Source organism: Cotesia glomerata, linkage group LG2 (assembly GCF_020080835.1).
Source record: "Cotesia glomerata isolate CgM1 linkage group LG2, MPM_Cglom_v2.3, whole genome shotgun sequence".
Classification (NCBI taxonomy): Eukaryota; Metazoa; Arthropoda; class Insecta; order Hymenoptera; family Braconidae; genus Cotesia; species Cotesia glomerata.
Window position 1 is genome coordinate 21,461,570 of NC_058159.1, and position 21,163 is coordinate 21,482,732.

General features: G+C 27.5%; 2 protein-coding genes and 1 non-coding gene across 13 annotated transcripts; 1 reads left to right on the forward strand and 2 right to left on the reverse strand.

The window, feature by feature from the left end:
- Window positions 1-121: 121 nt before the first annotated feature.
- On the reverse strand, window positions 122-3,787 carry LOC123259364 (ubiquitin-like-conjugating enzyme ATG10). Of its 5 annotated transcripts, XR_006508220.1 has the most exons (6): window positions 3,087-3,171; window positions 1,904-2,067; window positions 1,448-1,706; window positions 846-1,020; window positions 319-761; window positions 122-235 (listed from the first exon to the last, which is right to left on the reverse strand). XR_006508220.1 is itself a non-coding variant. In XM_044719812.1 (5 exons), the coding sequence occupies exons 2-5, from the start codon at window positions 2,009-2,011 to the stop codon at window positions 662-664; spliced, it is 642 nt and encodes a 213-aa protein (XP_044575747.1). In that variant the 5' UTR covers window positions 2,012-2,067; window positions 3,087-3,171; the 3' UTR covers window positions 259-661. The 5 variants fall into 5 exon arrangements, 4 of the variants coding, with proteins under 4 accessions (XP_044575747.1, XP_044575750.1, XP_044575749.1 ...); XM_044719812.1 differs by lacking the exon at window positions 122-235 and having other exon boundaries at window positions 259-761; XM_044719815.1 differs by lacking the exons at window positions 122-235; window positions 3,087-3,171 and adding an exon at window positions 2,903-3,001 and having other exon boundaries at window positions 259-761.
- A 548-nt stretch (window positions 3,788-4,335) lies between these two features.
- LOC123259350 (single-stranded DNA-binding protein 3) lies at window positions 4,336-18,718 on the forward strand. 7 transcript variants are annotated; one of them, XM_044719784.1, is made up of 14 exons: window positions 4,336-4,645; window positions 5,608-5,680; window positions 5,981-6,042; window positions 6,134-6,218; window positions 6,362-6,403; window positions 6,719-6,805; window positions 9,021-9,128; window positions 10,092-10,166; window positions 10,244-10,292; window positions 10,849-10,878; window positions 11,633-11,841; window positions 11,922-12,092; window positions 12,244-12,444; window positions 18,206-18,529. In XM_044719784.1, exons 1-14 carry the CDS (start codon window positions 4,590-4,592, stop codon window positions 18,311-18,313), a joined length of 1,356 nt encoding a protein of 451 aa, XP_044575719.1. In that variant the 5' UTR covers window positions 4,336-4,589; the 3' UTR covers window positions 18,314-18,529. The 7 variants fall into 7 exon arrangements, with proteins under 7 accessions (XP_044575719.1, XP_044575723.1, XP_044575722.1 ...); XM_044719788.1 differs by lacking the exon at window positions 18,206-18,529 and adding an exon at window positions 13,186-13,460; XM_044719787.1 differs by lacking the exon at window positions 6,362-6,403 and having other exon boundaries at window positions 18,206-18,718.
- A 1,991-nt stretch (window positions 18,719-20,709) lies between these two features.
- Trnar-acg lies at window positions 20,710-20,782 on the reverse strand. Its single transcript has one exon. It is a non-coding gene; the product is annotated as a tRNA-Arg (tRNA).
- Window positions 20,783-21,163: the final 381 nt, after the last annotated feature.

Consider the following 21,163-nt stretch of genomic DNA (forward strand, 5'->3'; position numbering starts at 1 on the left):
ATAAATAATGGAACTTGACGACTTTTAAATATCAATTACGGAAATTTATTATATAAATAAATTTAATGAGTTAAAAAATTTAGTCAATAAATAAGTACATAATTTTTTTTTTTTTTTTTTTTTAATGTAATGACTGTGAGAAGAGATGATTTTATTCGCGGTTTTTTTTTCAATAGAATATAAGTTCACAGTAACACAATGCAATTGTTTGAATTCATTTGAAAAATAAAAGTTCCTAAAAAAGTTAAAAAATAAAATAAAAAGTTTTTTATCGTTTTCAGAATTAATTCAGAAATTTTATTTTTAAAAAAATCTTACTGTGTCAAATCTATCAGCATGTAATTCAAAAATCTAAGTGCAGGATTCTATTCACGTAACAAATATATGTATAATGATAAAACAGACACGCGCATTCACTCATAGGATCAATAATCTCATCATTTGCAAACGCATCGATGGCGGTTGTCCTGGTACTATTTTGTACATATGTAGAAAGAGCAATGAATGATTGATTTATTTATATGTATATCTGATCTTCTATGACATATATTCCTATATGAGTAATATATTATTCAATTAATTATAAAATCAATTTAACTGATCAAAAGAATTATCAGATACTAAAATTTTTTATCAGCATAATAATTCCAGTAATTATTAACTAATAATCGGAATTCGTTAGCTTGAAATACTCATTTCCAATTTGTAGATTTAATGCAGCAGGTGACACAGCGCTGAGCCAGCTTACCAATTTATTTTTGCTGCAAAATGATTATATAGAGAATTAATTAGTAATTTTTTCTAGTAAAAAGAAAAATCCTTAACAACATGAATTAATTTTTTACCTCTTTGATGTATTTTGAATTAATTCCTTCGACATACAAGGATGAAGCTGAAGAAACGGCGTACCGAGAATCGGATGAATCGCCTGTGACAACTCGGTATATCCCAGACTCGTATCATTGTGATGTACAAGCTTGTGTGCTAACTCGACGTTAATAGGATTGACTCCCGGAAAGTCTAATAAATTTTTTTAATTCATTATTTTTCACGATTGCAGTTTTTAATTTACTTACATCAATATTAAACGATTGAATTAATTATTTAAAATAAACATTTTTATATTGAAAGTTAATCGTCAGAAATTTGAAATTGATAACGATACATTACAATAATGCAAATGAACTGTAAGTGCATGTACATATGTATAACAACACAAAAGCAGTTCTACATCAAAAATAATCTCTCAAAAAACAAAAAAAATTTATCGATCTGTTAGTTATTTTCGCGAAATCAGTACTCTGAAGCAGCACTTTCGCGGATTAAGGTCTAGTGCCGATCGTACTTACCGGGCATCGAGGCTAGTCGTCAAAGTAGAGTAATACTAAATATTTTTTATACAACAAATATACGGTAAAAATCATAAAATTGACATTTTTATACATACCAGAGATCCAAGCATTGAAGAATAGTACAGGTACGCTATAACTCATGGACCAAAGTATGTGATGTTCCGTGATAAATGGGACTTCTAAATTGTTTTTAGCTTCGAAAGGATCATCAACAGCATTTAAGTCATCATCATCATTAAGCCCATCCTTTTTAATTAATTTTTTTGTAGATTCGACATTATCCTGATAATCTAAGTAGTCTCGTGTTACAAAGGTCTTTACCCGACGTGCTAAATAAGCCTGAGCAGGTACATCCTAAAAAAAAAAAAGTTAATAATAGCAATAAAAAATAATAATAATATAATTGATGACAGCGAATATAAAAAATGTTTGATTTAAAAACGCATGTGCACAAACGAGAGAGAAAGTGCGCATACGAATAAAAAGAGAAAAAAGGTATATTCATATAGTGCAGTTCCCGGCGAGTCATTCCTCTATCGATCGGCTTGTACCTTGTCACCACGGAGTTCCCAACTGTCCAAAATTTCATCTGAAACTCGGGCAAAACTTTTCGCATTCTCAACAAATTCTTCCCATGTTATAGTACCTGGTCCATCCATCCATATAAGATATTGTACAACTTTTACTCCTCAATTGAATGTGTGTAGTAAAAATCCTGCAAGGAATTTCATTCATTATTTTTTACTCATGCAATATATAAATATATACAATACTAACAAACTGCATACATGCTTTTATTTTAAATACATATATCAAATCAAAACATAATGAATAGTAGACATAATAATAACTCGCTGCGGGTTGGAACTGACATTGACATCGAATCAATTTCGATGAAACCCAAATAGAGGGATACGGATGGAATTTATTTTTAAAATGAAAAAAAATCTAAATTGAAATAATTATTCGCCGGAATAATATATATATCGATTGCTCGAGAAAAATGAGAAAGGGGAAGCTGTACACCCATGAGAACAGCCAATGTCTCCCTTATCCGGCCCCTCGACGCCTCGTCAATTGTCGGGTATTTCGCGTCGGCTAAACTCGCTGGTCCTCGTACCTCCCGCCTTCAGTATTTCCACTCAGTCTATACCTATATCATACAAAATCTCCGTGGGTGAACCCGTGACTGAAATGTGTCCGTGTGCACTACCGACTCATACTCCTCACTACTCTCAACTCACTTACACACGTAATTCACATACCACACATGCAAACACTGAAAATATTTTCTACCAATCAAAGCTCTTCTTTCCTATCAGGAATGTACTACATAAATAAACAAATCCCGCATACTCGACCTCCAAATTCAAATAAAAAAGAAAAAAAAAACCCGCCAAATTCGAATTTCTCAAATTTTTATGTCCAGCTATTTAAATAATAACTTATAAAAATCAATTATGTTCCTGGAATTTTCATGAAATTTATAACAATACTTGAGAAGAAAAAAACTTAGTTGTAAAAATTTCTGCAAAAGGGCGCTAAAATACCTTGAACGTCTGTCGGACCTGGACCTTGAAGTCATGAATGCGCGCGCAGTTAAAATTACCGCACATGCGCATTTTTATTTTTACATAAACGAACAGCAGAAAACGCGTGTCTGTGATTACGAATTTTTCAGTGTATTTTATTTATACACGTATATATGCAAGTATATATATATAGTTATTATACCTCTACACCCCTAGAGAAGAAGACCATCGAAAGAAGAGAGAAAACGACTCTGATATATACTACATGCACAATAGTGGCGTGCGCGTCGTACTCAGGCATTTATATACACGTGTATACGTATACGCATTTAAAATATATATGTGAAGGGTTTTTGAAGTTGAGGGGTGGTGGACAACGCGGTAAGGGACGTAGCCTGGTAGTATGGATGGCGTCCAAGTGAATATGTCTGCACACGTATAAATATAAATATATGTGAGTATAGTGTATGTTTCTAGATTGAGTGTATATAAGCATGTATGTATACTAAAAGTGTGCGTGTGTTGTATTTCAGAGTATAGCAGCGTGAAGAGGAGAGGAGACGAAAGCGGTGGCGGTAGCGCGGTGAAGTAAGGTGCGACGACAAAGTGAAGTGACCGAGAGAGGCGTAACTTTGCTACAGTGACGTGTCAGAGACGCGTATAACAAATAAATAATAAATAGTACTGTAATATATAAAACCATAAGTGATAAGTGATAAGTAACAATAAATTATTTGAATGAAATAAATATTAATATTATAAATACTTACTTGCAGTGGTGGTTTGTGGAGAGAACGAGACGAAAGCAACGTGCCGGAACGTGAGTTAGAGAGTAAGAGAAAGACAGAGCTAATGAACGAGGACAGAAATACTGAGTTTGAGTGAGAAGAGGATAAATTTACTAAGGCCAGAGCGAGACAGTTAAATATATATAACTGAGGGAGATAGTTTAGCTAGGAAGCAGAATAGCAATAGGTTCACTGTCGCCCTCTTCCACGGATTAAACATAGAGAGCGTCGCCGGGGAATAATCAGCAGCAACTAGTCCTCGTTGCCGTTGTCCTAGTCGACGTCGTATCCATTGACGTCCTCATCAACATATAGTTTTATTATTGTTTATTATTATTAATAATTACAACAAACACCACTAGTAACTGCAAGCATTGTTACTACTACTAATATTATTATTATCATCATTATTATTATTTTTATCATTAATTAGTTTCGATATTTTGAGACACTAGTAGCATTGCTGTCGACAAATCGTCATCGTTTTCATACGATGACGATACAGTGTGCTTGTCCAGCGGAGTTTAACCCGCAAACGAAGCCATGAGGAGTTGTATAGCTATTGGTACAAGTGAGAGAGAGGACAATTGGTGTAACAACGTACCTGTGTGACGCGTGTTTTAATATTTATACCATCAAGTACACAGGATAAATTAGGGATTTTATTAATTAAATAGTTTTTATTTTATTTATTTTTTTTTTTGTTTTTGTTGGTTAGTTTTTTTCTTATTTTATTAACATTGAGAAGACTAAACACGACGTTCCTTGTATTAATTTCTGTGGGTATTATTTTACAATAAGTTAAGGACTTTAGTGTCTGGCTCCCACGCCATAAATATAAACTTGATATATTTATTTACATACGTAGTAATTGTATTATATATTTATATTTTGGAGATTTATAAGTAAATACTACGATGTACGCAAAGGGCAAGGGTTCCGCAGTACCTTCGGACAGTCAAGCCAGAGAAAAGTAAGTTTATTATTAATTATTACAATTTATTAATTTTTCATTTATTTATTTCAGGATTGAGCCAAAATTAATATAAACAATGTTGTATTATATTATAACGAACGGAATCGTGTTGTTTATTTTGGAGCAAAGGTGCCGGGTTCAGCCGACATGTTTATACTTCCATGCGCATTATCGAGATTTTGTAGATAAATGAATATAAAATATTATTTGTTTAAACAAAATTGATAAACATAAACATGCGGATTGAGAGCTGATGTTTAACTGACAGTGTGAAAAGTTGAGATGTCAAAACACTATATCTGACAAACTAGAGGCAGTTTTTTTTTAGTTTAATCGCTGTCACTTCGGGATAACTATTCAGATATAATATATGTGCTCTGATTTACACTCTTAAATATATACATATATAATACAACAATATTAAACACGTGACAGTAGGCTGAGATTGAGCACCCCTGGCTATGTTCCAGATAACCAACTACATACTACACAACACTAGCTGTAGTGTTGTATATATGTATAATTTTGTTCCTTTCTCCATCCTCTCTTTTCTCACGCAAATTGTTAATGTTGTTTTCGCTTACGTTCGTCGGACGTTTGTTCGTCCAAGACGCCCCCCCGTGTGATGATGCCGTTTCTTACTTGTTCTGTGGTTTTAAAACCGTGGATATATATATTCCGTTAGAAATGACGCCGGGTCGTTGACACTCGACCGATTAAATGCACCTCAAGCAGAGCGGAAATTATTGGACAATTACCATGAATTCGTGGTTACATACTTGCTACTTATCCTTGCTCTCCCTTCATCCTTCTCATCCTCATCTTCATACACCTTCAGCTTCTTCAACTCTCATATTGTACTGATAACATGTAATATACTAGTATTCATTTTAAATATATTTAAATTTTGTTTTATTTCGTAGTAGAATTGTTTTTAATTTTGTCTATTATTGTTCCAGATTAGCTCTGTATGTTTACGAATATTTGCTGCATGTTGGCGCACAAAAAGCTGCACAAACTTTCCTGTCGGAGGTAATTTTTATTTTTAATAATTTAATATCCCAAGAGCAAAACTTAAAGCCTCAGATATATTCTAGATATATTCTAATCAAGTGTAAGAAATACTTAAATTTTCAATAAAAAGTAAAAATAATTCAATATCATTCTATATTATTATAAAAAGAAAAAAATAAATTTTAAATTAAGTTCTTCAGTACTACATCCTTAAAGTTTAACAGATTGTTTTTTATGCTCTTATTCGTGTTTGATGAAAAAATTAAAATATATAATGTTTCAAGGAAGGAACACTAATTTATTTTTTTTATTTTACAGATACGATGGGAAAAAAATATAACACTTGGGGAACCACCGGGATTCCTGCATTCTTGGTGGTGGTAAGTTAAACTCAAGAATTATTCAATAAGTATAATTATTTATAATAATAATTTATTATAATTAATTAATTATTTGAATTGATTTTTACAGCGTATTCTGGGATTTATATTGTGCAGCACCTGAACGACGTGACTCGTGTGAACACAGTAGTGAGGCCAAAGCTTTCCATGATTATGTGAGTTGAACTATTATTTTAATAATTATCATTAATCATCTGATCATTATAATCTGCACTATAAACAAAATAAAAAAATTTTTATAATAAAACGAGGAACTATTGGCGGTTGCATGACAACTAATGGGTTCTCTATTTTCTAGGGATTTGTAAACAGTGGTTATGGCGTTAATGGAATAGCTCACGTAAGTATAAATTACTAAAAACATTATAAATAATAATAACAATAATAATAAATACTATTGATTTAATGAATTATTCTTGACTTTCAATATCGTTGCTTACTAAAATTTATAACACATCAATATCAGCATTACTGAGCTTGATAACTTATCAATTAATCTCTAATGTCATAAGTTCATTAATAACTCACTAACTATTAACTATTGAATTTATTATTATTTATAATGTACAATATTGATTTATACGTTTGAGCGATATATTTTATAGTTATATTGATAGTATTTTTAATTTTTAATGAATAAATAAAATAATTTTAGAATGCCGGACCAGCACCATCACCACTTGGACAGATGCCACCAAATGATGGTATGCCTGGTGGTCCAATACCTCCTGGATTTTTTCCCGTAAGTAAATTGACAATTATTCTATTATCTTATACACGTTACTATTTATTTTTTTGTCTAGTTATAATAATTGACGGAGTTAAAATTGAACGGGTATGTGATAAAGCAAATTGTATTTTTCTTTTTTTTATATATTTCTTCTAAAAGAACAATATTAACACTGTTCAAGCTCAACTCAGTTTCAGCTCGAAGATTTGTTTAAACCTCGTACTCTATTAATTTTAACTTCTTCAAATTAAAATTCACATGTTGTCACTGTTTTAATCACAAATTGGGAATAAAAAAACAATTGTTAATTAAGAAACTATTCTCTGTGCGGTCTGTCATGATAAATATCAATTTCATTTGATGCTTGTCGTTTGGTGGGTCATATCGGGATGCAATTATATAAAAAAAAGGCTTCACCCTACATACGATGCACGTTGTATATTGTACATAAATAATTTTATAATTTGTGAATGTCTCTGGGGAATATGGATTTAATTGAAATTTATTTTTCTGACAGCATTAATTCAAAAAATGAGGCCTTGTTATAATTACATATAAATTTTAATAATTATATTTCTATCTTCAAGATATGACGATACATTTCATTTACTGAATTTTAAAAGTTACACTTGATTCAAATCTGGTTATTATTCAAAAAATAACTTCTCATTCAATTGAATTATTTTCTACACCTGCTATACAAAGCTATTGTGTACTCAAAATATTTATTCAAGTTTTAAATATTATACATATATAAATACGTCGATGCCTAGTACTCTAGGAGGCAGGCTGTAGTTTTAAGTACTTGATATTTGGTAAATTATTTATTAGTAATTAAGTGATTAAATCGTCATTATGTTTGTTATTATTTGTAAATTATTAAGTTATAGTGTAGGGATAGTTTTGAAACAAGTGTAAATTCCAAATTGCCATGCTTGACACCACTATTTTGTATTTATTATTTTCTTTGCTATGTACCTGAATCTTACGTATTATACGTATATATAAGTACATCACTGTAAACAATTCTATTCAACTTTGAAATCTTTGAATGATTAAAAATAAAGAATCTTTGCGTAAAGAATTTTTCCTAAATTATTCATTGAAAGGTTTTAAATTTGAATGATAAACAAAAGTTGTTTGAGTGGTATATTAAAATATACATATTTACATATAAATACTTGCACTGGTCATTTCACTTTATTATTCTATTTCTCTGCTACATGGACTCAATGTAGGAATTATTTACCAAATCAAATTTTTTTTAGATATTAGATAATAGCCCTTATTCACTATAGAAATTAGTTCAAGCAAATACCTGTCTATACGTTATTAAATTTGGGAATTAGTTGATGATTTAATAAAAAACAAAAGAAATGGATCACCTTAATGTAACTAATAAAAGTCAAGCTCTTGGGATTACACTATCAAAATACAGCCGCCCTAGAAACTAGATCATATTTTTTTTTTTTTTTCAATGTGATCCACGTCATAAATAGTGATTTATTTAGCAGATTATTAATATTTTTATTAAATTATTTGTACGTATTGATCAAAGTTAAGGTACTTTTTTCAAAATTGTTTCATTTATATCTACTTTTAACAAAAACAGTTTTATTGTCGACAGGATTTGCACAAAATATTGCTTGCTCGGTTCCTTATGTCAGAGTTCAGTAAAATGTACAGTTATAAAAATTATAATTATTTAATTAACTGTATATTTTCTGAATTTATCATATTCATTTATTTAAGGTACTATATACAAATAATGTTATTTAATTATTAAATATTTTGTATGCATTACCTTAAATAATTAAATCTTGTTTATAAATCAACCAAATCATTATTTGTCAAATATTATATTATTAAATATTAATTTTGTAAGAAACTAATTTTTCATAAAAAATTTATTTTTTTGAATTGTTTTCAAATAATTTTAATCGCTAAAATCATTATTTCATACAGACACTTTGCTTTAAAGTTATTGGTCTTAAAATTTTATTTTTTCAAAAAATTATTTCTTACAAGTTAATAATGTTAATTGTGTATGTAACATAGTATTAATAACGAGTTACTAAACAAATTTCGATCTAAGAAATTTTTTTAACACAAAATCATTTTTCCTAAAAAGAAAAAAAAACTAAATTTGAAAAAAAGCCTTTCTAGTATAGTTGTTGCCTGGATCGCAGTGTTGCTACATGTCTGTCGTTTGCATTGCTTGTTGCAGAACAACTCGACAATGCGACCATCTCCGCCCACACACCCCTCATCACAGCCATCTCCCCAGCACCCCCAGCCACCCCCGCCCCCACACTCGCAGATGATGACCACTCAGGTAAGCCTCATTCAACACATTCACACATTATCAAAAACTATCACTCATATCACATCAATAACCATTCGTCATTTAATATTATTCCAATACCGGTATTGGTGTTTTTATTTACTAACTTGCTTACTTTTCTTTACTAACAATACTTGTCAATTGTCACGTGCTTCAATCATCATTCATTCATTTATTCATTCAATCAATTAGCGAATGTAATTCAGTGTATGTTATTCAAATGAAATGATTGATTCACGTAGCAATTAAGAACACATTTAATAAGATCATTTCCTATTTGTTTTATGTTTTTCGTTCCAACAAATAGTATAAATACATATTATTTATTAAGTATAATAATTATTGTTACTATTAATATTAATATTATCTAATAATAATAATAAACAATAAAACATTAAATAATACCCTGAAATGAAGGTAAGAAACATAAATACGGCTTTTGTGCACTAACGCAGATTCATAAAAACTATTAATGCTTAAACATAAATACACTTATGCGAAAAAGGTAAGACAGGAAATGAATTAAAAGTAATAACATACACTTTTCCAGTGTTAACTAAACACACAATTGCATTGTTCCTTTAATTATTAATTAATTAATAAATAATAATTTAGCATCTTGCCCCTTGCTAAGAAAATCCTAAGCCTGTATATTGTAACGATAAATATTTTTCATTTACAACACTTGATATTTATAAAAATAGAATTGATAATGCATTCTCCTTAGAGTGTGAACCTTTTTTTTTAACAGTACGCGAGTAAATATCTACTTTTATTGAAACAATTAAGTTAAAGTCATAACAATTTTAAAAATTATAATTGCACAACTTACAAATTAAAAAAATATGTATATCTATTTATCTAATAAATACCCATATATTCTTTAAATAACATATTTATTTATAGGTTTTAATGTTGATGAAAAGAAGTTATATGTGTTATTTATTGTTACAGTTTATGGGACCTAGATATCCTTCAGGACCTAGACCTGGAGTACGTATGCCACAAATGGGAAATGATTTCAACGGAGTAAGTGTTTTTCATTTATATTTTCAATTTTTAATTTACATTTATATCAATTAATTGATTGATTATTTTTATTACAGCCACCAGGTCAACCAATGATGCCAAATAATATGGATCCTAATAGACAAGGTAAGAATTAATTAATATTACATTTTTTTTTTGTCAGTTGATTTACGTTTATTATTTTAATTATTTTTTATTAAAAGTATTGGCAAGCATAACGAAAGAAGAATGATTTAGTCGCATGTGTATCGAGATAAAATATTAATCATAATTAAATTTAAAAATTAATTTTACTAAAAAATAAAATCTAAAACATTTCATTTTATATATTATAGATACAGCAATAAATGATTTTTATTCAGTAATCAAATATAATTTATCAAAAGGTTGAATTGCTGTGATTTGGAATGGATTGGTTTTTTTAATAGTCTATAAGACAGTGGCATAGCATTGATTAGTATTAATAATTGATAAATACTATTTATAAATAAATTTTGTACAAAAAAATACGAATTTACAGCAAAATTTGATCCCTTGAATAATAATGCAATAGTATATTTGTTTTTTATTTTTTTTTTTTATCACTATGCCACTGTAGAAAATAAGAGTTTGTAGCAATCAACTCGACCTTACTATTATATTACCTACCTGCCGTACTAATGTGTGCTCTTGTGTTCCTCAGGCGAAGCTGGAGAGTTTGTAGGGTGGCAAGGTAGGAAACCAACCCACCAATCGAATCATACACACAATTACATTGTCGAGCCTACCATCTTATTTTCTCCTCTTCTGCCTACTTTTTTTGTATTTTTATTTAATTCTGTGTTTTTATTAATTACACAAGCTCGTTTACTTATGCTTAAAATAATTTAATCACGCACATCATTAGTACTACTATAAAAAATTTTTAATAGCAAACAATTGTAACTACTTATCCTACATACCCGCACAAAACACATTTTTTCCTGTAAAGGAACAATAGATATTTAATTAAAAAATAATACGCTTCTATTTGAAAAAATTATACTCGATTATAGAGCATCCAATAAAATTAAAAAATAACCAGAGTATTTGCTTTCATTTTTAAACATAAGCTTTTTGTGGTTTCATTTATTCAATGCCTCATTGCAATTCATTTCACGCTACATCCACATTTTTATCGAATTTTGTATTAATTATTGTTTGTTTTAAAGCATGGAATTCCGTTACTTACTTCCAAAACTCTGGTTAAAAATTTATTCTTTAGATTCAATAAACAATGCCTGACATCCAAACGCCATTGTGTATTTTATTAATAATCGTACTTTTTAATGTATGAATCTAGACACGCTTTAACATCCAATCATAGTATCAAATTAGTGACAGTATTAACAAAAACTCAAAATCTGTGTAGCACAATAATAAATATTGAATGTATCACCAAATGTATAATTGAATAGAATTAAAATTAATATTGAATTTTTCTGTAGGTCCGCCGGGTATGAATCCAATGAATCCACGAATGAATCCACCTCGTGGGCCAGCAATGGGACCAATGGGTCCTGGTAATTATGGCCCAGGTATGCGAGGCCCACCACCAAACAGTAGTTTAGGTCCTGGAGGACCTGGAGGTCCTGGTATGCCACCTATGAACATGGCAGGACCTGGTAGACCACAATGGCAACCAAACACATCAACAGTAAGTTTAAATCAATAAAATTTATTTGTTAGATTACAACCAATAAGATGACAATTTTATCATTTTATTACAATTTAAAGCCTATGAACTATTCATCATCATCACCTGGTAATTATGGTGGGCCACCTGGTTCGACAGGACCTCCAGGTCCAGGTACGCCAATAATGCCAAGTCCGCAAGATAGCAGCAATAGTGGCGGTGAAAATATGTACACAATGATGAAACCAGTACCTGGAGGCAATATGCCTGGCGTAAGTATTTTTTTATAATTATTAAATGTTTAATTTAAGCTTTAGTAATCATATAAAATAAACCCGTCAGCAAACAATCTTTAACTCTTTAGTACTTGATAGTTGAATAAAATACAATAAATTAAGTTTACAAGTAAATTATTATTAACAGGATTTTCCAATGAGTGGGGGACCAGAAGGTGGACCTATGGGCCCAATGGGGCCTAATACAATGGGCCCAGTATTGAATGGAGATGGTCTCGACGGTATGAAAAATAGTCCAGCGAATGGTGGCCCTGGTACACCGCGAGAAGACAGTGGCAGCGGAATGGGTGATTATAACCTAAGTGGATTTGGTGGACCCGGTGAAAACGTAAGTATCGCCAGGTTATATTATTAACTTTTATATAAATCTTTATTTATTTATTTATTATTTTATTTATTTTTTTTTTCATTTTTTTGCAATCAATTCACAATCCACGGTCTTACGTATTCGCGTAGAACTTAATACGCATGCAATCCAACAATATTAAATAAAAAAAAAAAATAATTTTTTTTTTATTTTTATTATATAACAATATAACCATTGCTTACATCATTAAGGTCTTTTTGTCGCAATTGCTAATTTTACTATAACGCGTTTATTTTTTCTAAAAATAATACAGTATCATTAGATTTTATTTATTATTATTATTATTATATTTTTTAATTTTTTAAATAATTATTATCACTAGGCTCTCGTTAATAACTGATACTGGTGTGGTAGCTATTGCATTCATAAATAAATAAATAAAATTTACGCATTAAAAGATCGATCAGGTATCCATAGATTTTCAAATTATTAATTCACAACTAATCCAAATTTGATTAATCAATTAATTATAAATATCTACTGCTGCATATAATATTAATAATTTGGATACACGATCGATACTCATGGCTTAAATATGCCTATTTATATTTACGGAATGACAGATAAATAATTTATTAATAAATTAACTCTAATATAAATCGCGATTTGCATTTGAAATAAAATTTAAAATAATTGCCGGGTTTATTTAAATAAATAATTATCAGAGTAACCGCATTCGTGCACGTTCTCTATTCTCGACAGTTTTTTTAAATCAAATCGCCTTGGATCCAGCTACGAGATCAATAGACACCGGGTTTTACCCACAGTGAGAGGAAGGATTCAGCGCGAATAAGTTCTCCTGATAAGAAATATTTTAGTTTAAAGTTAAATTAAAAACAAAACTGAATAAATAAATAAATAACTGCACAGTATAATTAGAAAAAGAACAAAAAATAATAATGAATTAAAATGATATTCGCGACAAGTTAAGACTTATGCAAAATGTACAATACATTGTTATTTTTGCCAATTTTTTTTAAATATCCCTGTTAGTATTAAGAAACTTAACAACAATTATTAACAGTTATTGAATTGCCATTAACGCCATACAAACAAAAAAACTATGTAAATGCTTTTTTAATACTCGCAAGGTTGCTAATTATTATTTTCCATTTTTTTTTCGTTTGTTTGTTTTACTTAATCTTTTATTATTAATTTACACCTTTGATTGTGAAATTACTTAGCGTTCGTTATTATAATGATTAATTACCGCGGACTATTTTTTTCTTTATTTATATTTATTAGACAATTAGTTCATAAGCGATGGTGCCTGATTTACGAAAGGTTGTTTATTTTTTTTTTTTGTAATCATAGTTGATTTTGTCGCATAATTTTATTCTTTAATTTTTTTGTACGTGTTTTCCCTGTAGTATTAATTTTTAATTTTTACTATATTAACCTTTATACCGTAGATTTTAATAGTTGCTTTGAAATAATAAAATTATTTATTTTATGAAAAAAAAAATATTTTTTATTAAGATTTAACATTCTTAATATTAAGAGAAAAAATAATGATATTATATAGTTCTTAATAACTTAAAATATGGCGTAAAGGTTAATAATTAATTACCAGTTTTTAAATACATTTAAGAGTAATAAAGATTTGAAAACATAAAACTAATTATTAAAACAAATATTCAAAGAAAAATAAATTTTTAAATAGTTCAATAATCAATTTTAAAATTAAAATATTCAAGATTCTAGTCTATTTTTTTGTGCATTTATTTTTTTTCTTTTTTACTTTTTATATTTGAATAATCAATACTCTTTAATGTAATCACAAAACTGGTACGAGAGAATCAATCCCTCCAATTTTTGCTCACTTCTATTAACAAAGTCCCGTTTTAAAAGATGAATAAATCGGGAATGCACTTAATTAATCAATTAATTATAATTATAAAAATAATTAATAAATAATAATATTAATAATAATAATCGGCAACTTACGCGTCACAATTACCTAGTGGGCTCTACACTCTTGCGATAAAATAGCATTAAAAGAAAAAAGTATCTTGCCGCTTAATTGCTCAATTAATTTTTTTATAAGTTAATTAATTATTATAATTTGTACTTATTAACGAAAAGAAAAAAAAAAACAAAAAAACAAACAGATATGTTTTAAAAGTACAATCGACGTCTTTATCGTCATTTAAAAAGTTGATAATTAAACTGCGCGCTGTGTTTATTTTAATCGTCTATTAATTGCGATTAATAATCAGTAATAATAATAAATAACTAATTAAATAATATAATATTATTAACAAACAACAATTTAAATAATCAATGAATTATTGTCTATGTTAAAAATTTATTAATCGTTTTATCGTGCTTAAGGACACATTATTATGTACGTTTATTTTCACACAATTACTAATTGTAAATATTTTAAACGACAACTATCATTCTTAATCACGATTCAATTTATATTTGTATAAAAAAATGAATAACAGCATGAATTTTTTGGAGCTTGTTTACTTTTTTATAAAATAAACAAAAAAATAAATGCCATAACGGTTATTAATGATATTTTTATTTAATTAATTAAAATTTTTCAAGACCATATATGTAGCAATGTATGTACATATTTTTTATATATATTACTAATAACCATTACATAATTAATTGAACAAACAAAGCCTATAATTGTATATTTTAAATGACGAAATAATATTAGTAATCATTATTTTGAAATAAATTAGTAATTTTTTTAACGCGATTTATTAAGTATACACTAGTAGAATTACTGCGAGTTTATTATAATTGAAATAATAAAATAATAAATAAAAATAATAACGTTGCCGGATTAACTTGAATAATAGATACTTAAATAGTAAGAAAAATGTTATATAATATTAAAAATACGTTACTATTTTTGTATACATATAAGACACGTAATGTGAGTACTGAACCTTAATGAATGAATGAATAAATAATGAAATTATAACAAACTTTATTTCCAATAAATATAAATTAACATATTTAATTTAAATTAAATTTATAAAGCATAATTAACTGATTAAAATAATTAGGGAATAAAGTTGATTAGAAAAAGTAATAACTTGAAAAAAACAAAAACAATATTAGAAAAACTCCGTCCGCAGGTGGTTATAGGTCAGTACCAGACTATGCTGTGCTGCTATTACGTATTATAAATCGTTTAAAAATATCTATATAAATAATTACCGATTTAATGTAAAATATACAGAAACATAGTTGAGTGCAAGTACGAAATTTTGGACTGGTTATTTTTAATTATTTATGCCGCAATGCATGGCGCTCATTTTTCTCTATTTTTTTCCCCCGTTGGTCGAGACTGATATAATTTAAGAATTTCGATTTAAAGTATAATTATATATTTACATTACGTTATAAATATAATAATTTCTGTCGTTTTATTTGAAATAACAAATGCTGGTCCGAAATATCGTCTTGAAAGCTCTTTTTCTTGATGGAAAATAATTAAATAAAAAAACTATAAATAATACATTTTTCTTTATTATTTTTTTTTTATTAACTACAAAATTAAATTCTATTTAATATACTCGACGTCGAAGGTACGCTTACGTTCCAAGATTTATCGTGATCTGGAAAGTCATTTTTTATTATTAAACTTATTATTGTAAATTATAACTATTATTAATACTATGATCTTTTAATTAATTAATAGTCATTTAAACTTAATATTATTTTTAAAACTATAAATAAAAACTTAAGTCTTGAAGTGTAAACGGACCTTTATTATTATCGTTTACTTAATAAACTCCCAAGTTGTAAGCTACAATTAATTATTAAATAAATTTAATGCCTACGCTAAGGGAGATCGAGACAATAAATGTAATCCTGTTACGAAACTGACAACTGAGTTTTTTTTATTTTTTTATTTATTAATCCCTTAGGGTGCTGCCTACTTGAAGTATTCATGTATAATTATCTATTTAATTATTTACTTCGCGTATTTATAAAAAATTTATTTTCATCATTATCTTCTTTTTTTTTTTTTTTGTTAATTATATTCGTTGAATATATACTGTGTTTCACGTCGTCACGTTAAAACCTTTCAATCCTTGTCCTTTTTATTTATTTATATAAGCTTATTTTAATCTTTTAAATGTTATTTTTTCTGAGCCCTTCATACTTGTTTTTTTTTTTATTGTTTATTTATTTAAATATTGCGGAACGCGTGAAACACGTTCTGCGTCGCGTTAAAAAAAGACGACGTCGATTATAATTAAAGACAAAATTATTTTGAATAAAATTTTAGCTTTTAAATTTAAAAATAAATAAATCAAAAAAATTGAATACATAATAAAATCTGGTAGCTTTATATAGTACTAGGCTGTACTGACCTGTAGCACATGGATGCGTGAGTCGGATTGCGATTGTGGATTGCGAATTAGTAAATCTCATTTTAAAATTATAAAACTAAAAATTCAATTTATAAAAACCATATGTAAGACAAAAATTTAAATTACTATGAATTTATTTTATTTTTCAATTTAAATTTCATACTTTTTTTCTTTTTTCACAACATTTAAGAAAAAAATTTTTTTTTTGTAATCGGTGAGGTGTGCGTGCCTAGGGGGGACTTAGGCCGCCTTTAAATTAACAAAGGCACTTCAAAATTAATTTTTTATTTCGTATTTTACATTAACGTCCATGTGTTGTGGGTCAGAGCACCCTGTTATTACAATTACAAATCCTTAAATCAAATCCTTAACAAAAAGTAAATGAGGAAAAAAAATTTAACAATAATCTCAATTAAATCCACCCGAAAGAAAATCGTTTTTTATTTCTTCACGAAGCCTAACCCCACCGACGCACCATCACCACACCTAGCACGCACCCACAACTGTGCGTGGCACACACAAGAGCCGGTCAGTATTTGACTTAAAATATAAACAAACAACATTTTTTATTTTTATATTATTTTGATTTTTAGTTCTTAAACTATTTATTTTTATTTATAAATATAATATACCATATATTTTATATAGATAAATAATCAGTGGACAGTTTTAATTTTTATTATTACAGTTTTGTATTAAAATTTGATTGACTGAAATTTCTACTGCAAGTTCAATTTTATTTCATATTAAAGAGAGTAGTGCATGTACATTTTTTTTTTAATTGATAAAAAATTGAATAATTTTGTGAAATTTCGAAAAATAAATTATTATTATTTTTATTATTATTATTGGTATAAATTTCAAAGATAGTTTCAGTTTCGAATTTTTCAACATTGGATTTTAAAAAAATTCAAATTTTGAAATTTAGCCATCTTTAAATTTTTCTTTTTCAATTTAATTTTTCAAGTTTTGACTTTTGTGATCTAAAATTTAAAAAATAAATTCTTTAATTTAAATGTAAAGGTCAGTTTTTAGAAAAAAAAGGTTACACGATTTAAATTTTAAAAGATAAATATTAAGCGCTCTAATTACTCATTTTTAAGTAATGAGAAATAGTCATCAAGTAATTCAAAAAATTTGCTCTCAACCTTTAATAATAGCTTGTAGATGCAAAAATTTATGATAAAGTTTATTAATCTCAAAATAAAATTATAAAACTGTTCACTTGGATAAAAATGTTCGTAATTTATATAATAAGTACAAATACTGCTTAGAAAAAAAAAAAAAAAACCGGCAAAATGTAAATAAAAATCCCTGTGTGGGTGTGTTGCACGACGATTTACGTGTAACCGGCCTTGGTGTTGGTTGGTTCGCAGGATCAAACGGAGTCAGCAGCCATTCTCAAGATCAAGGAAAGCATGCAGGAGGAGGCCAAGAGGTTTGAAAAGGATTCCGAACATCCAGATCAATATTTCATGCAATAACTCTCCCCGAGTAATTGGAGCTCGCGATCTGACTAAAGAATTTCGCGACTGTGTACTCGAACGAGATATATAGATAGCTATATATGTTTATATAAATGTATATTAATCTCTTATTCCAGTACCGTCCCTACGGATAAAACCACTTATTCGTCCCTTTTCCTTTTATATTAAGTTATATATTAATTAATAATAATTAAATAAATTTTTCTTCTGTTATCTTTCCTTAAAGTATCTTGCCCTCGTTCCATTAAAAAGTCTTCGGAATCAAGGAAAAGGCGTTGCGATGGTGGCTTTCGCGAAATTCTCATGTCAACATATCTCGTACTAATAATTAAGAATTTAAATAATAAAAAAAAAATAAATAAATAAAAAACAAAAAAAGTATAAAATTAAAATCAGTACATAGACAATCGCAATTGTGTAATGTACGTACGATAAAATTTTAAAAAGATTGTCATGTATTTTTTATCATCAACTATCAATTAGTAATTATTAATTAATAACGAGATCTGCGAGATTTTAATAATTAATTAAAATGTGTAAAGAAGTGATGAAAAACAAACAATATAATAAAAAAATAAATTTTTAATTAAATAACCAAAACGCGCGGGATTTATATATTAATAGAATTTGAAACGTTTAAAAGAGATATATAATAATGATAATGATAATAATAATAATATAAATACTAATAATATCATCCATGGATTGGAAATAGATATATGCACGTTTAACAAGTTCCAAATATATTTATTGGGACTGTTCTCCAAATATAATTATAATTTATTTATTAATATAATTTGGAGAAAATAAGACGTGCCAAATATCTGTAATAGAAACGACTTTTTTAACTCAAGATTATTGGAATAAACTTCCAAGATTACTAAAAATTAAATCACAAAAACAATTAAAAAATAAATAAATAATTAATAAAATAGTAATAAACAATGAAAATTAGGCCAGTCTTGCGGATGAATCTTATCCGCAGTATTACAACGGCGTTGTCGACTGTGTTATTAATTAATACCGTTAAATTTTTATAGATAAATAAACATTAAAAAATTACGGTTTTATTAAAACACTTATCGATTACCAGAGATGAATTTAAGAATAAAATAAATAAAGTTATTATATAATTATAAAAATAAAAAAAAAATATAAATTTTTAAGACGCAATATCGTGATCGACTCATTGTAATCGCGGGGCAAGATAAATTTTAATTGAATTAAATGACTCGAGGAATGGAATTTTTAAAGTGTAAATTTATTAATAATCATGATGATAAAAAAAAAGATTTTTTATTATATTATATTAATATTACTATTATACTATTTTATTTTAATATAATATATTTTTAATTGTTTTTTATTATAATTTTAATTAATTGTAGAGAGAAACAAATTTTAAAATCAAATAAAATAAAGTAGGACGTGCCGTCCAATTACAATTATATTATATAGTTCTATCCTCGAGTCAAATACGGCAATTACGCGCAAAAATTGAGAAAAATTAATTTTTTAATAGTAAAAAAAAATTTTTATCAACCGTGCGCGAACCTCACGCATTCTTTGAATTCACGCATAATTAATGACATAATTGTAGGTATCCTGTATGAGTATAGCAAACAGTAGTGTAAACAATAATAATTATAATTAATGAATTAAAAACAAAATTTTAAGATATTATTGAATAAATATCATCTATCCTACCAAAAAATTATTTTTTATACTTTTTTATTCTACATCTCAATCAACATCACTATCATTATTAAGGTAAGTTATTGATTTTTTCTCAATATTATTATATAAAATTGGTAATTTTATTTATTATTTTTTTTAATATTAAGAATTAACTTATTACATTTCTTTAAAATTTATTTTCAATTATTTTGAGATTACTTATTGATTCAATGCTACAAATTCATCAAAATCAGTTAATAGGTTATTTGACGTACAATCAAAGAAATATTTCGAAATTATTAAACTTATCAAATATTTCTGTACCATCTTATAAACTTAGTTTATCTATTTCAATTTTTCAAAAGTTTGAATTTTAATGAAAAACATTAACATTTTTTTCTTAAGCTTAAGACAGTTTTGTTTTTAACCATTTTTTTCTATTTTGTGAGTGTAAGTGAATTTATTGTATCATATTTATGTAATATAAAAAAATTAAAAATTACAGTTTAATAATTTTAAAAATATTTGCTAAAATTAAGTAAAAAGTACATTTTCTAAATCTAATTATTTTAATGTTAAGAAAATTCACTTTTGATTAAAGAATTTTAATTTTATTCTAAATGTTTTATTTAAATGACACACATTTAAAATTTAAAAATGAAAAAGTTTTTAAGCTAAAATTGATGTTTATATATTAAAAGTATAAAAAATAAAGTCGATCCTGCCAGGATTCGAACCTGGAATCTTCTGATCCGTAGTCAGACGCGTTATCCGTTGCGCCACAGGACCCATTCGACTAACAGGGTGATTCTATTCAGTTTGGAGTTCAAAGTAAGAAATCTCATCCTCATAATTTTAAACTTTTTTTTCAGATCTAAAAAATTATCAGTAAGTCGTATAAAAATAATAAATCAATAAGTATATAGACTTACGTAAAATATAAAAATAAGCCTGAGGTCGATGATATCACAACTTGAAGAAAAAAAAAACTAGGCCCAAGAAAGTCTGACAAAAAGTAAAGATGAGAGGATAACACAGGCAAAAAATGATGTTAGGGACGTGTTATGAGGTCAGAGGAAGAGGGAGACGTGCTTATCGTATATCGCCTCCAACTAGACTCAATGTCTTTTTTTACCCCTCATCATTTCTCTCTCACTCTCTTTTAAACTC